This window comes from Nerophis ophidion, linkage group LG07, assembly GCF_033978795.1.
Source record: "Nerophis ophidion isolate RoL-2023_Sa linkage group LG07, RoL_Noph_v1.0, whole genome shotgun sequence".
Lineage (NCBI taxonomy): Eukaryota > Metazoa > Chordata > Actinopteri > Syngnathiformes > Syngnathidae > Nerophis > Nerophis ophidion.
In genome coordinates, this window is record NC_084617.1 from 49,789,160 (window position 1) to 49,806,256 (window position 17,097).

General features: G+C 44.3%; 1 protein-coding gene across 6 annotated transcripts; it reads right to left on the bottom strand.

The window, feature by feature from the left end:
- Nucleotides 1-775: 775 nt before the first annotated feature.
- LOC133556411 (skin secretory protein xP2-like) lies at nucleotides 776-15,665 on the bottom strand. 6 transcript variants are annotated; one of them, XR_009807519.1, is made up of 8 exons: nucleotides 15,346-15,652; nucleotides 15,211-15,271; nucleotides 14,995-15,130; nucleotides 14,792-14,891; nucleotides 14,184-14,259; nucleotides 9,679-9,763; nucleotides 6,957-7,213; nucleotides 776-4,375 (listed from the first exon to the last, which is right to left on the bottom strand). XR_009807519.1 is itself a non-coding variant. In XM_061906320.1 (7 exons), exon 5 carries the CDS (start codon nucleotides 13,245-13,247, stop codon nucleotides 12,075-12,077), a length of 1,173 nt encoding a protein of 390 aa, XP_061762304.1. In that variant the 5' UTR covers nucleotides 13,248-14,259; nucleotides 14,792-14,891; nucleotides 14,995-15,130; nucleotides 15,211-15,271; nucleotides 15,346-15,665; the 3' UTR covers nucleotides 776-4,375; nucleotides 6,957-7,213; nucleotides 9,679-12,074. The 6 variants fall into 6 exon arrangements, 3 of the variants coding, with proteins under 3 accessions (XP_061762304.1, XP_061762305.1, XP_061762306.1); XR_009807517.1 differs by having other exon boundaries at nucleotides 14,184-14,891; nucleotides 15,346-15,654; XR_009807518.1 differs by lacking the exon at nucleotides 14,184-14,259.
- Between the last annotated feature and the right edge of the window lie 1,432 nt (nucleotides 15,666-17,097).

The window sequence follows — 17,097 nt, forward strand, 5'->3', positions numbered from 1 at the left end:
CTCCCGATGGAGGTGTGTAGGGCACGTCCAACCGGTAGGAGGCCACGGGGAAGACCCAGGACACGTTGGGAAGACTATGTCTCCCGGCTGGCCTGGGAACGCCTCGGGATCCCCCGGGAAGAGCTAGACGAAGTGGCTGGGGAGAGGGAAGTCTGGGCTTCCCCGCTTGGGCTGCTGCCCCTGCGACCCGACCTCGGATAAGCGGAAGAAGATAGATGGAGTGATGGGTTCAACTGCCACCCGCCCGAATCTAATTAAAATCTATTTTTTCGTCATGTCACCTGCCCTACTCGCGGTTTATCCGTGGACTCCTCGGATGAGACCGCAAACCGCGCATCTCTAACGCCTTTGTTTATTCTTAGCTCTCATGCTAAATGTTTTGTTTTCCCTTTTTGTGCCTTTGTGCCTAGTATTTCTGTTCCCGTTTGTTTCCTAGCATCCATGCTAGCGCCTTGTGTTTGCCTTTTCTGTTTAGCACCAGTGTTTTGTTTCTAGCCTGTTTTATTACTTTAATAAAATCTTTATTTCTTACCTTTCGCTGTGTTCTAGCCGACGCATCCACGGAGGAACAAATCCGGCATCATTATGCCACACAGTCTTCACAGTACCGCTGCGGCCCATACGGACTACTGCTGGGAAACAGATATTTTTTGGAGGTCCTCGCAGCCCAACAATGGCCCTACGGTCAACAAACACTGGTTCATACAATATGGCTGGCTTAAGTATTCTGCTGTGATGCAACCTTTTTATTAGGAAAACTCTTTAAACAAGGTGGTGTAGACAAATAAATACCAACTTTATTTGATAAAACATTCATAAAAAATGCAACACCCCAAAGTGCTTTACAGACTTAAAAACAATGTCTTGATGACCCTGGGTCCCCCATTCACCCAATCACCAAACACACAAACACATTAATAATGCTGAATACAAAGGTGTCAGGTGATGAAACACTATCACAAGAGCAAGAATAAAGAAAAATATGTAAGTAAAAACAATATCATGAAGATGATAAATATCTGTACGGTAAATATACAATACATAAATATAACAGAAAACAGTCTACCAATAAATAAGAATTAAAATTAACCTGCAAATAAATCAAATATTATGAATAATTAATAAATGAAAGCAAACCCCAAAATGTGGGTTTTGAGCCTGCTCTTAAAAACATGAACATTCTCTGCAGCCCTGAGGTTCTCCGGTAAACAGTAGAAGGCAAGGGAAGTGAAAGGGAAATAATGTTACGATCATTTCTGCGAAGGTGGTGTCTCCCAGGATGAAGGACCGCAGGAAGCAGGTACGAATGCTTGTTTAATTTCAGTACGATGCACACAACCATACAGGACATTAGCCTAGCGTGAAGCTAACAAACTCCAATGGTCGCCAATGGTTAAAGGGGAACATTATCACAATTTCAGAAGGGTTAAAACCAATAAAAATCAGTTCTCAGTGGCTTATTTTATTTTTCGAAGTTTTTTTCAAAATCTTACCCATCATGGAATATCCCGCAAAAAAGGCTTTAAAGAGCCTGATTTTCACTATCTGTAAATCCACCCGTCCATTTTCCTGTGACGTCACTGCGTGACCCCAATACAAACAAACATGGCGGATAGAACACGGTTTAGCTCGGTTGGTAGAGTGGCCGTGCCAGCAACTTGAGGGTTGCAGGTTCGATTCCCGCTTCGGCCATCCTAGTCACTGCCGTTGTGTCCTTGGGCAAGACACTTTACCCACCTGCTCCCAGTGCCACCCACACTGGTTTGAATGTAACTTAGATATTGGGTTTCACTATGTAAAGTGCTTTGAATCATTTGAGAAAAAGCGCTATATAAATATAATTCACTTCACTTCACAACAGAAAGATATAGCGACCTTTGCTTGGATTCAGACTCGGATTTCAGTGCCTTAAGCGATTCAACAAATTACGCATGTATTGAAACGGATGGGATGGTTCGAGTGTGGAGGCAGATAGCGAAAACGAAATTGAATTAGAAACTGAAGCTATTGAGCGAATCTCTATTGAAGCTAATCAGCGATCGCCTTCTAACCAACGATTGCATCTTTTGACCACTGGAGCAACTTAAATACATCGATTGGTAAGTGTTTGTTTGGCATTAAATGTGGGGGGAGGGAATAAAGGCCGGATGCAAATATAGCTACAAGTGTACATACAGCTACCCTAAATAGCATGTTAGCATTGTTTAGCTTGCAGTCATGCCATGACCAAATATGTCTGATTAGCACATAAGTCAATAACATCAACAAAACTCACCTTTGTGATTTTGTTGACTTTATCGTTGGAAATGCATCTGCTTTGAGTGTCGCAGGATATCCACACATCTCTGTCGTAGCATCGCTATCGTCGGTAAAATGTGCAGAACAAACGAGGGACTTTCGCATCTTTTGACACTGGTGCAACTTGAATCCGTCGATTGGTATGTGTTTGTTTGGCATTAAATGTGGGTGGAGGGAAAGGCTGGATGCAAATATAGCTACAAATGAGGCAAATTGATGCAATATGTACATACAGATAGCCTAAATAGTATGTTAGCATCGATTAGCATGCCGTGCTAATCGATGCACACTCCACGTAAGTCAACTTGAATCCGTCCCTGTTCGTGTTGTTACACCCTCCGACAACACACCGATGAGGCATGATGTCTCCAAGGTACGGAAAGCAGTCCAAAAAACGGAAAATAACAGAGCTGATTTGACTTGGTGTGTGTAATGTGTTTGAGAAAATGGAGGATTGCTTCCCGTTGTAACGTCACGGGTGAAAGGTCATCGCTCCGACAGCGAACAATTGAAAGGCGTTTCAATCGCCAAATTCACCCTTTTAGAGTTTGGAAATCGGTTAAAAAAACATATGGTCTTTTTTCTGCAACATCAAGGTATATATCGACGCTTACATAGGTCTGGTGATGATGTCCCCCTTTAGCAAGAAAGTCTTGCAGCAAAGAAGGCGCGTAACTGTCGCGTAGAGCGAACAAAAATCCGGCAAAGACAAGCAGAGTGACATGGACATATAAACGAAAGTGATTAGTGGCAGCGGCAGGTGGAGACACTAATCAAGAAACAGAAACAGGTGCATGAGCTCAGGCACTCCTTGCAACAAGAACGTAAACAAAGGAGGGTTAGAAATGCTGACAAACATAAATTTAAAGAAGAATTAGAACAAAACCAGCACAGGACATGACAGAGTATAATAATAATGAAATGATGACATCATGTCATAATGTGAAGTGAAGTATATTTATACAACACTTTTCTCTAGAGACTCAAAGCGCTTTACAAAGTGAAACCCATTATCTATATCTTTAAGGTACATGTAAACCAGTATGGGTGGCACCTTGAGCAGGTGGGTTACGTATCTTGCCCAAGGACACAACCGCAGTGACTGGTATGGCAGAAGCGAGGATCGAACCAGGAACCCTCAAGTTGCTGGCATGAGCACTCAACCAACAGGGCCACGCCGCCCCATATATAAATGAGTAGCTTCACGATAAATGTTCACATTTCTCTCAGAGGTGGAACGGTTGACAAAATCCATGGGTTTGGGTTCATTTTTGTTATTATTTTCAACACCCCAGAATACCATGAATCCCAATAATCTTAAAATTATTTAGAAAATCCAATACATTTTTTTTAGGAACAGATCTGCCAACATTTGGTATTTGCAATCCAGTCTTCTACTATGCACTTTTGTCTGAGCTTGATACTTGTTATGGGTAAAAGTCTGCGCTGTGTCCATCTGTGAGACGACTCTTATGCGCCAATCAGAGAGATAGCATATACGTCATTGCACGTCTATCCATCAATCCATTTTTCCACCGCTTGTCCCTTTCGGGTGTGCTGGAGCAAATCCCAGCTGCAAACCGGAGTACCCGGAGGGAACCCACGCAGTCACGGGGAGAACATGCAGACTCCACATGTCTAATTTATCACTATTTTGATGAGCAGAACGTCTTATGTTCCAGTTGTCTGTGGTTGGGACTGAATGCACAGCTGGCAGGTCTACCAAAGTACTCCCGTACAGAAGACCCGTACAATGCCACAGACGCATCCTCTACCCCTGACTGTTTGTTTTCAAAAAACAAAAACCATACCGTACAAAAAACATACCATCCTTAGTTAGTCTTCATCAAGTCAAAAGGTAAGTCTCGTTTTTAATGTCTTTGAAGTTAAGGGGCACGTCTAAAGACCGGGATTTTGTTTTTGGCCGTCCCCCATCACTCTTGGTGTTGTCATATCCAGGAAATCCAGGATCAACTTCATCTAGTAATTGTTGTCGTTGTGAGTCGAGACCGTTGGAAAGGACAAATATTGGAATCTTGACTTTTGGGATGCTCGTCCCCTTCATATCAAGATGGACCTGTGGAAAAACATGTTTGGTTATTTTATGACATGAAGCAATGTCATCACACACATTTAGTAGCTCGTGAGATAGAACGGTTTGTTTAAATTCCTCAGGAGGAACGACATGACTCTTTTGGGAGGTTTGTTCGATGTTTTCAACCAATATTTAAAAGTATTTCCCACAAAAAAATTTCGCTGTTCATACATTTATGTGGGGACGGCGTGGCGAGGTATGGAGAGTGGCCGTGCCTGCAACTTGAGGGTTCCAGGTTCAATCCCAGCTTCCGCCATCCTCGTCACGTCCATTGTGTCTTTGAGCAAGACTCCTTACCCTTGCTCCTGATGGGTCGTGGTTAGGGCCTTGCTTGCATGGCAGCTCCCGCCATCAGTGTGTGAATGTGTGTGTGAATGGGTGAATGTGGAAATAGTGTCAAAGCGTTTTGAGTACCTTGAAGGTAGAAAAGTGCTAAACAAGTAAAACCACAGGTACACAGAAACATGTTATAAATCTTTATTCTGCCTGTTATAACATCCAACCATTTTTGATACTGCTTGTCTACATTGACTGACTGTGGAAGTATTTATGCTCCCTTTTTGTTGGTCATTTAACAATGCACCATTGTTCCCAATGCGGGCACTTTCCACTGAGTTGCCTCATATGCTCCACCCTCCCCGCCCTCCATACTGAGCCTAATCCCTCCCTCCCATCTTGTATTCAGTACATGAAGAATAACACGTCTCTCTTCCTATTGCGCACTCCTTGCAAACTTTTGCTATGCCTTTTGAGATGCCCGAGTTTCTCAAATAAAACTAAGACAATTTTGTTTGACTACTTAAAAAGAAAATTTCCATTACAAGTTTATGAAATTTGTGAGGAAACCTATAAAGAAAAAGCCTGACACATTATTTAATGTCAGCCACATTCTTTTATGTGATTTGTGACGTCATCGTATGTGGTCCGATACATCATTTTATGTGGTCCGCTTTCATGATCTTTTTGACAGTTGTGGACTTGTGCTGTGTTTTTTTTCCCCGTGTTTGTGTTTAAGTTAATTTCCAGTGGTCTTAATTTGTTGTCTCACTTCCCCTGTCTACCTCAGAGTGCTGGCTCCCCCACCTAACCCTAAATAGGTGGGGGACACACCTGATTCTGGTTAAGTTAAGTTAAAGGCCTACTGAAACCGACTACTACCGACCACGCAGTCTGATAGTTTATATATCAATGATGAAATATTAACATTGCAACACATGCCAATAGGGCCGGTTTAGTTTACTAAATTACAATTTTAAATTTTCCGCGGAGTTTCCTGTTGAAAACGTCGCAGAATGATGACGCGTGTTTGTGAGGTTATTGGTTGGAGGGGACATATTAGCCAGCACCACTTGCGGGCTAAAAGTCCTCTCTTTTCATCGCGCAATTACACAGTATTCTGTGTAATATATGTGTTGGTGAATATTTTGCAATTTGTTCAATTAATATTGGAGAAGTCAAAGTAGAAAGATGGAGGTGGGAAGTTTTAGCCTTTAGCCACACAAACACACAGTGTTTCCTTGTTTAAAATTCCCGGAGGTGAAGCTTTACTATGGATCAGAGCGCGGTCAAGCCAACATGGATCCCGACCACTTGTCAATCGGCAGGTTTCGGTGAGAAAATTGTGGTAAAAAGTCGCCTTTTACCGGAGATCAGCGTCCATGCAGCTGCCGTGACTTCCCTCAGAGACTGGCGTCAAGACACCCGTGGACACACTAGTCCGACTATCAGGTACTATTTAACTCACTAAAACACTAGCAACAAAATAAAAAGATAAGGGATTTCCCAGAATTATGCTAGTAAATGTGTCTAAAAAACATCTGAATCGCTCCCAATGCGATTTTTTTTCTAACTTTATTTATTTATTTATTTTTTCCAGTCCTTCACTATCACGAATCTTTCATCCTCGCTCAAATTAATGGGGAAGTTGTCGCTTTCTCGGTCCGAATAGCTCTTGATGCTGGAGGTTCACATTGTAAACAATGTGAGGATGTGAGGAGCCCTCACACCGGTGACGTCATCGTCTGCTACTTCCGGTAAAGGCAGGGCTTTTTTATTAGCGACCAAAAGTTGCGAACTTTATTGTCGATGTTCTCTACTAAATCCTTTCAGCAAAAATATGGCAATATCGCGAAATGATCAAGTATGACACATAAAATGGACCTGCTATCCCCATTTAAATAAGAAAATCTCATTTCAGTAGGCCTTTAAAGTACCAATGATTGTCATACACACACTCATTGTGGTGAAATTTGTCCTCTGCATTTGCCCCATCTCCTTGTTCACCCCCTGGGAGGTGAGGGGAGCAGTGAGCAACAGCGGTGGCCGCGCTCGGGAATCATGATGGTGATTTAACCCCCAATTCCAACCCTTGATGCTGAGTGCCAAGCAGGGAGCTAATAGGTTCCATTTTTAAGCCTTTGGTATGACTCGGCCGGGGTTTGAACTCACAATCTCAGGGCGGACACTTTAACCACTAGGCCACTGAGTAGGTGGTTGCCAATCAGGCTCTTTATAAGCCAGTCAGGGCTGGATCATTGTTTTGTTTTGTGCACTTCCTAGGTACCTTCAGGATGTACTCATTCTTGACTGCTGGTTTGGTTGAGATGGAGTGACGCATCCTTCTTGGGATGGTGATCATCTTGGCCACAGTCTTTCTGCTGTGGGCGGCAACAAGCTTGGCTTCTTCCACAAGAATAGGAATCATGGAAATCATCCTTTGACCCGGCAAAATCCCAGTTTGTTTCCAGTACAATATGTACGTGGGCTTCACTGAATGATTTGACTGATTGTTGATTTTGGCTCTCACTTGGAGAGCCTCCCCTATAGGATGAGAACATATGTTGCTTGTGAGACCCTGAAGTATGCAATCGTGTAGCAGAAGGTACACAAGTACCGGTACCAAAATGTATTTAGATACCGGTACTGGGACCACACAAAAAATTCATTTTTGGCTGCATTTGAACAAAAAAACTTATGATATGTTAAACACATACCGTAGATCCTTGAATTGTTGCAAGGTAAATAGTGTGCGCCTGCCTTGAATTACTGCCGGGTCAAACTCACTTCGTAAAATAATTAGCGCATGCTTAGTATTACCGCCTGTCGTCATTTTCAAAATGGAGGAGGTTGATTTCAATACTGGTGATTCGAAATTGTATAAAGGGAAGAAGTTTAAGAGATATTCAGTAGGATTTAAGGCCAGAGCTTACATCACACTCAATTTTTTTACTGCATGCCTTTGGTAAGTGCCGGAGTGAGAAGAGTTTTTAAAATAATTAGCGCATGCTTACTTTTACCGCATGCCTTTGGTAAGCACAGGAGTGAGAATAGGTTTTAAATGAATTAGCGCCCCGGCGGCAATTCAAGGAAATACGGTAGTTCTTATTGCACTCAGAAAACACTTTTAGAAGATTAAAATAATGATTAAAAGGCATTAAAAACATTGGGATTGTCTTGTTGCACTAAAGAACAATTCAAAATTGTATATATTACTTATATCTTGCCATAAGGATTAGGTTAGAATAGAATAGAAAGTTTTATTGCCATTATACATCATGATTTATGGTTGCCATTCTGGTCAAATACTAAAATAGTAAATATTACAAAACAATTCAATAGCTACAAGTACACAGATAAGACATGTAGCAGGTAAAACACACATGTTTGAAGAAAAAACAGAAATTGCAGGAATTTGTTACAAAATAGTCATTTCACAGGCATTACTTTACGCTACGTGGGCGGATTTAACTCCGCTGATATTTGGCATCAAGCCAAGCAGCTGTATGTGTGTCTCCGTATCTGTATGTGCAATACAGGGCCGATTGTTAATCTGACTGCTCGTTATCTAATTGTTTAGCTAATTTTAAAGCAAAGGCGGTGATACTTTAATCATGCCACCTTTGGCGAGGCATATGTTCAAGTAGGACTTACAGCGTGACGCTTCCTTGTTTAAAGCGGCATCTTTAGTGATAGTTTTGAAGCCCAAAGACCTTCATATTGCGCTCCACGGATCTTCTTTATTCCCCGGTAGAATTTACTTTATTTGTCATTTTTCTTCTCCATGCTGTTTTTCCTTGTGAGCGCTGTGAGTGTGTGCGAGGTGACATACTCAACATGCTCCTCCACTCTGTACGTCAGCATGCTGATTGAAAAAAATACCGGTATTTGAAAAAAATTACCAATATTTTTCAAAGGTAGTATAGTACCATTTTGAATTAATTAGTACCGCAGTACTTTATTAGTACTGGTATACTGTACAACCATATACAGAACTATAGGTATGTTCACACTGCAGGTCAGTTTTATTACCCATACGTGACATGCATCAATGTATTTTCACAACAGTGTGCAAAATACAATTACGTTTTTTTTTTAACAATTCCTATGTTGTTTTTTTTCATGTCGCTGTGAACTGTACGATTTCGATTTCTCTTATATCTGACCCAGGCCGCTTTAGCATGTGGATATAAATCCGATATGTATCTGATGCAAGTGCATTCTGAACAAATGGGTCGAATTCATTGGACTAGTAGGTCATAAAAACACGAAAAACATTATAATTTTCCGAAAAATAGATGGTTGCAAAACAAAATAGTGCACAAATGTGTCAAGGTGCAGGCTTGAACCCGCTTTTCTCAGGCAGCTGGGTCTGCCAGCACCTCTGTTGGCAGGCTGTGGGCGATCAGCAATCAACACACGTGGGAGTGATGAGCGCGAGCTGTATATGGACTAGTGGACCCAGGGATCCTCGCCAGAAATTAATCTTCTGTCGCGTACCGAAAGCCGACTATGCCGACTTAATGCTCTCTCTCTCTCTCTGCCTTTCCCCTCTGTGTTTCATTGTTCTTCCTTGTCGTCCTCCCCAGCAGTCTGCCTTCGTCCCCGCGTGATCGAGCTGTGCGCCTCGACTTCTTCTTTGGACTTTGGACAGCCATCCGTGATCCTCGATCTCTGCTTTGCACACGGACCCCTTGACACTTCTCTCAGCCCCACGGACCTCCCGCTTGTGTCAAGGACTTTCTTCTGCTTAGCCTCTTTGGTCTTTTCTGCTTTCTCATCCAACAATTAGGTAATACTCAACAGCTAATCATTCATACACATAGTCTCCCACTATACACCCGTTTTGGATTAGTCACACTCCATTCCCTTTCTATTTAGTATTATATATATATATATATAACATAGAGCAACATTACCCCGTTGTGGTTCTGTGCCGTCACAACTCACCCAGCAAACATAACAGAATGACCAGAAAACAAGCAAAAGTAAGATGTTTTAGAACTCACGTCAACGTCTCACCACTCTTGATTCCGACTGCTCCCCCACAAACTGCGAGAGCCAAAAACTCTGGCCCTCGTCCTTCTTAATCTCCTATGCAAAATAATTGGGTTAAGAAAATGTTCTCTCCGGTTGTACAAAATCCTTGAAAATAACCACAAATGTGCCAGGACTGAGACCTACCTACTAGATTTGGAGCCATGTTTACTCCCGTAAACACTGCGCCTGCTGCAGCGTGTGTGATGCCACTACATTCACATTAAAATCACTTTTTTTTTTTTAAATGTGAATGACTACATAAAAAGATAAAGGAATTCGGCATTATATCATGCTGTTTACTGCAGAATGTAGCCAAAGTTTACAGTATAATGTTCAGGGCTGAAAGCTGAGTTGCAGTGAACTCTGGAGCAATATTTTTCCAAAACAAATACAGAAGTATAACTTTTTTCGTTTTAGGGGTAAAATTTCCGACATTGTAAATCTTTTTTTTCTTTTTTTTGTATTTAATGTCATGATCCGCGACACGGATCGTTTATTATTTGCTTTGGATATGTTTTGCTCACGTTTGGACTCTGCCGATCCCTTCAGTTGAACATTTTCTTGTTTACATTGGTCACCATGGCTACTTAATTACGCCTCCTGCACGCACTCCCGAAGCACACCTGTTTTGATTTATTGTGTTGTATTTAAGACCGCCTGCTACCTCAGTTCCTCCTTGCCAGTTTGTTTGCACCAAGCAACAGTTATGTGAGTTTTTGCCTACTTGCATTCTGTCTGCTAAGTGTAGCTTTCCTCCGCACGCTCGGCTCGCGCTTTATGGACTTTATGAACTCTGCCTTTTTTTCTAACGTTTTGTATTCTGCTCCCCGTACATTGGCCCACTTTTATTTTACCTTTTGTACAAGTGTTATTTTGTATTTTTATATTAAAAGCTGTTCCTACCTTCACTTCTGCCTGCTGTGATCCCGTGCACCGAGGGTGACACTCCACGCGCATCCAGGATGCCGAAATTGCTTAACAGAAACTGGAGAGCTGAAACGCGTCACCTCGTGTGGGATCTTCCGGAACTCCGTCCCCACCAAGCAGCATATCCAGCCAAGTACTCCACCACTACATCCCTGGACTCTTCATTTAGGGTTGGTAGCTTGTTTGTTTCTTCTGTTTCCAACCACCACTCTGTTAGCTCCTTAAACCCCGCACAAGCTTCCGCCTCCCCTGTCACTCAACGTGACGTCACTTCGTTCCCGCTTCCCTGTGACGTCACTATTAACCCCTTGTTAGACTCTCCACAGACTTTTTTTTTTCGATGATAACAGTGACGATGAGTTTTTTGATTCAGAATTTTCTCATTTGTCACCCAAAGACCTGTCTTCTTTAAAGAAGATTTATAAGGACAATTATTGCACCCACAAGCCCAGTCACCCGCCAAACAATGACATTAATTCTAAGATTAATTATTATCAGGACATTTTTCGCCACCACAGTTCTGGTCAGTCTTCGCCCCCACACTTGCTTCCCCGCTTCGTAATTCTCGTTTCCCGCCCAAGTCTGTGCCTTGTTCCTCTCCCCTTAGAGAGGATTTTGGACAGGTTAGAGGGGAAGAGTCTGCCCTCCTCCAAATCTCCCGCCGCCCACCCTTGGGGTCAGTTTCTGACCTCGGGGAGCGCGCCTAGAATTCGCGTTTTGAGGGGGGGGCTAATATTAGCAGCCGTGCTATGGAGGTAGCACAGCTGCAAACCACTAAGCCACCTCGACAACCGGTCAAACCTCTTCTACCTCTATTCCAGCACTTGAAACTCCGGCCCATTAGACCTCCTCCACTGTAGTTCCCCCCGACTAAGTCTGTACTTCCCTCTAGATCTCCTCCGCCTGTGTTCCGTCCTGTTAAGCCATTACGGCCTCCTAGACTTCCTCCACCTGTGTTCCGCCCGTGCACAAGTCTTTGTTCTAGTCCCAGTTCTGTACTTTGTCAGAGTTCAAGTCCTAGCCGTCTTCGTAGTCCGTGTTCTAGTCTTACTCGTTGACCGACTTGTAGATTGAGTCGTATTCCAAGTCCTGGTCCGAGTTTTTGTTCTAGGCCTGTATTGAGTCCTGTTTTGAGTCCTGTTTCGAGTCCTGTCACCAGTCTTGTTTCTTGTCATAATCGTAATCTTAGTTCTGATTACCCTCGTGGTCTTAGTCCGAACCCTAGTCCTTGCCCAAGTTCTTGTCCGAGCCCCAGTGTTACTGTTAGTCTTAGTCCTTGTCCAAGTCCTGGCCCGAGCACCAGTAAGATTGTAAGTCCTGGTCCTTGCCTTAGCTCTTGCAAGAGCACTAATCCGATTGTTAGTCCTGGTCCTCACAAAAGTCCTTGGCCAAGCCCAAGTGTTAGTTGTTTCCCCTCATCGTAGTCCTAGTCCTCCTCTCAGCCAGTCTCCTTGTTCTCCTCGACGGGCCCCTGTGTCTGCTCCACGGCGGAGCCCAATACCTGCTCCGCAACGGAGACCAGTTCCCGCTCCTCTGCCGGCATCGACACCTGATCCTCTGCCGGCTTCAGCACCTGATCCTCTGCCGGCTTCAGCACCTGATCTTCTGCCGGCTTCAGCACCTGATCCTCTGCCGGCTTCAGCACCTGATCCTCTGCCGGCTTCAGCACCTGACCCTCTGCCGGCTTCAGCACCTGACCCTCTGCCGGCTTCAGCACCTGACCCTCTGCCGGCTTCAGCACCTGACCCTCTGCCGGCTTCAGCGCCTGACCCTCTGCCGGCTTCAGCGCCTGACCCTCTGCCGGCTTCAGCGCCTGACCCTCTGCCGGCTTCAGCGCCTGACCCTCTGCCGGCTTCAGCGCCTGACCCTCTGCCGGCTTCAGCGCCTGACCCTCTGCCGGCTTCAGCGCCTGACCCTCTGCCGGCTTCAGCGCCTGACCCTCTGCCGGCTTCAGCGCCTGACCCTCTGCCGGCATCCGCGCCTGACCCTCTGCCGGCATCCGCGCCTGACCCTCTGCCGGCATCCGCGCCTGCACCTCTGCCGGCATCCGCGCCTGCACCTCTGCCGGCATCCGCGCCTGCGCCTCTGCCGGCATCCGCGCCTGCGCCTCTGCCGGCATCCGCGCCTGCGCCTCTGCCGGCATCCGCGCCTGCGCCTCTGCCGGCATCCGCGCCTGCACCTCTGCCGGCATCCGCGCCTGCACCTCTGCCGGCATCCGCGCCTGCACCTCTGCCGGCATCCGCGCCTGCACCTCTGCCGGCATCCGCGCCTGCACCTCTGCCGGCATCCGCGCCTGCTCCTCTGCCGGCATCCGCGCCTGCTCCTCTGCCGGCATCCGCGCCTGCTCCTCTGCCGGCATCCGCGCCTGCTCCTCTGCCGGCATCCGCGCCTGCTCCTCTGCCGGCATCCGCGCCTGCTCCTCTGCCGGCATCCGCGCCTGCTCCTCTGCCGGCATCCGCGCCTGCTCCTCTGCCGGCATCCTCGCCTGCTCCTCTGCCGGCATCCTCGCCTGCTCCTCTGCCGGCATCCTCGCCAGCGTCAGCGCAAGCTCCTCTGCCGGCATCCTCGCCAGCGTCAGCGCAAGCTCCTCTGCCGGCATCCACGCCAGCATCAGTACCTGCTTCGGCTGCAGCCCCCCGCACCTTCGTCTGCTGCTGCCAGACCTAATTCACCTCGGGTGTCCTCCTCAACGGACGCATCCACCTCCACTCCGGCCACGGGTGTGGCCGTAACCCGGACGTCCTCCAGCGGGCGCGTCCACCTCCACTCCAGCCACGGGTGTGGCCGTACCCCAGGCGTCCTCCTCAGCGGGCGCGTCCACTTCCACGCCGGCCACAGTTGTGGTCCTACCCCGGGCGTCTTCCTCGCAGGACGCGCCCTCGTCCTCATCAGCCACGAATGTGGCCTTTGCGGGTCTGTCCGCCCAGACTTTGGTTGCAGCGACATTCCACCCGCCGCCGCAACTTGTTGTGTCCCCAGTGGATTCAAGGACACGGTACTTGCCGACCCTCCGCCAAGTCCTCCCGCCGCCCTCCCGTCACTTTTGGACTGTCTTGTTTTGGGAGGGGGTTCTCTGTATATTGGGTTTTTTGGGTTTTAAGGGGGGGAGTAGTGTCACGATCCGCTACACGGATCGTTTATTGTTTGCTTTGGATATGTTTTGATCACGTTTGGACTCTGCCGATCCCTTCAGTTGAACACTTCCTTGTTTATAATCGTCACCATAGCTACTTAATTATGCCTCCCGCACGCACTCCCGAAGCACACCTGTTTCGATTTATTGTGTTGTATTTAAGACCGCCTGCTACCTCAGTTCCTCCTCGCCAGTTTGTTTGCACCACGCAACAGTTACGTGAGTTTTTACCTATTTGTATTCTGTCTGCTAAGTGTAGCTTTCCTCTGCGCGCTCGGCTCGCGCTTTATGGACTTTTTGAACTCTGCCTTTTTTTCTAACGTTTTGTATTCTGCTTCCCGTGCATTGGCACACTTTTATTTTACCTTTTCGACAAGTGTTATTTTGTATTTTTATATTAAAAGCTGTTCCTACCTTCACTTCTGCCTGCTGTGATCCCGTGCACCGAGGGTGACACTCCACGCGCATCCAGGATGCCGAAATTGCGTAACTTTTAACCAGGAAAAAATCTCATTAAGATCAAAAACCTCTTATTCAAGGGAGTCCTGTCCAAGAGGCAGCAAAGCTACACATAACATTACTTTCACATTACACATTAAAATGAGGATGGACATCAATTAAAACAGATAACTGAGGCTCCGGCAAATGTTCTCAGTTTAAATTTAAAAGCATTTAAGAGGGAACAATTCAGTCAGCTTCCAGGCTCTTTGTAGCATGTTCCATGGACAAGGAGATGCATGGACAAAAGCTTTTTTCCCCAGCATCAGTGTGAGCAAAAGGGACAGAGCAACAGCTGATCGTTGGATCTCAGTGCATAAGAGTTCGTATAGTTAAAATTTTACATGCTATTTCAGCAAACTTTTTGATCATTAAATTTCAAAAACTAAGTTGTGTAAGTATTTGCTTGGGCTTTTTGTGTCAAATATTTTATGTGTTAAGAGGTAGTTTAAAGTATAATTTTCACAGCATCTTTGCATGTATATAATAAAACACTGTATATAGGTATGTATATGTGTGCAAACCTTGTTTACATGGCATCCTTTGGGTGTAACTATCCATTGTTACTTTTCCAGAACCTAAGATTTTTCGGATCTTTTTCTGGACGTGAACATGCTGAAATTCCTAAAAGAACACATTTCATTTTAAATCACAGTAGTATTGTAGTAAAATAATATTTTTCGATATCCATGTTAATTTGCATAAAGACAATGTAAAAAATTGTCACCATTAGTGAAGGGACTTCCATGTCTTTTTTTGGAAAGAATGTGAAGTCAATGTCAATATCTTTCTCCTGCTTCATTGGCTGTTTGAGCTTGGCTTTTAACTTATAATCAACCCAGTGTGGAGAAGATGGTATTTCTCTGGGAAGAACAACACATTTAAATGGGAAAAAAACAAAAGGTAAAAGACTTAAAAACAAGGACAATCCAATACACCTTACCTGTTTGGGATCTTGAAAGAAAAAGGAAATGCATGTCTTCCTTCATCAATCATTCTGGGACCTAAAAAAACAGTTCAGTTTAAGTTGTAATCGAAAGAAGTCTGTGAAGTAAGAAGAAAGTCACTCAAACATTACCCCTTTTCAGGATATCTTGTTTGACGTTGAAAAGTGTCTCCTGAGAGGGGTTGTTAGAGCCATGCACTGGCGAAGCGAACATTTCCTTTCCTTTTGCAAAAAAAGTTATTGCTTGGATTTCAGTTTGCTTCAAGACCTGCACGATGATTCTGCCCTTGACGGTATCTCCATTTGTGAAGCTATTTTGAGTATCTTGTTCAATAAAAAATGTTGTGATGGCCATTTGTTCCGATGAGAAAACTGACAAAACGCTCCAGACCTTTACCTGGAATCTTGTGTGGACTACTGCCCAATTAAGCCTTTGAGTCTTGGTATGTAGTTGGGAACTTGTAGAACCTGTTTAAAGTCGTTACACACATGCTCTGTAACGTCGGAAAATTACTGCTGTAAAATTCCGTGAAGTGGGAAGGGCAAGGATTACAATGCAATTGGAGTCAGAAAGTAAATGTGTGTAAGAGTAAATTGTGCCGTAAATTTCCACTAACCCTGCATTCCAGACCTGAAAGGCAAAGCAAGTTTAAACAATTTGTAAACAAGGCAAATCAAAGTGTGGTACAAAAAAATTCCCTAGCAGGCAAAACCAAAAATAAAATGAACATAAAAGTCATCATAATTCAAATAAAAAATCTAAAATGAAATCATCCTAAAAACTGATACAATTAAAATAAAAATCTAAGAGTCTGGATAAATATAATTTAGTTGTCATATGCTCAATTAAATAAAAGTGTTTTCAAATTTTCACATTATTGGGAATATTATTCCAGATTTTAGGAGCATAAAATGCATAACATTTAATACAAAGTTAGTAGTTTATTACACATTCTTTATGAATGTTCCCCTCCCATAAGACATTTAAAATCTAGTAAATAAAAACAAAAAAAATACAATTTGATACAGCAAGCCCTGCTTCTTCCTTCCTCTATTCAGACATGCTGAAATGTGCAAGCAAATGTATTTAATATAACTTTCCTAAGAATGTTCAAAATAAACCAAACCACTACAATTTACCAAACGTGCAATGTAGCTTTCATCGCTCTGTAAAATGACCACCTTGACATGTTTTTGAGTCCCATGTCTTGAACTTGATGAAAACAAAGATATGATTAATCTAATCATCAATGACATACCTATTTATGAAAAAAAAAAATTTCATTTAGACTGTATTGATTTGAAATGTGTACAAACTGAGTACAGGAAGTGCACATGTGTTAATAATTGAAATTCAATGGAAAAGGGGTAGGATTAGGGCTGGGCAATATATCGATATTCTCGATATATTGCGGGTTTGTCTCTGTGCGATATAGAAAATGACTATATCGTGATATTCGAATATATGTTCTCACACAGTTGCTTTTAGCTGCTGGGATCACACTACATGTTCTTCCCACTTTTTGTTGTCTCTCCTTCTCATAGACAGCAAGCACACCTTCTTACATACGTCACATACGTATACACCCTCGAGGAGCAGAGAGGTAGCAGCATGGGTAACGTTGGCTGTGGTGCGAGTGGTAATACAAGAGAAAGAAGGTGCGAATCTGGTAACAAATGAAGGAATAATTATTTCCCAAGAAAAACTGCAGGGGGTCCATCGTCTGGCGGTGGTTTGGCTTCAAGTGGGAATATGTCAAACAGACAACCGCAATACGTCAAGTGTGGGGCAAAAGCATTGCTATAAAAAGTAGCATTACTGCTAAAATGTAGCATCATTTGAAAAGTCACCTGCTACAGAATGAAGAGTGCTTACCCCGCATG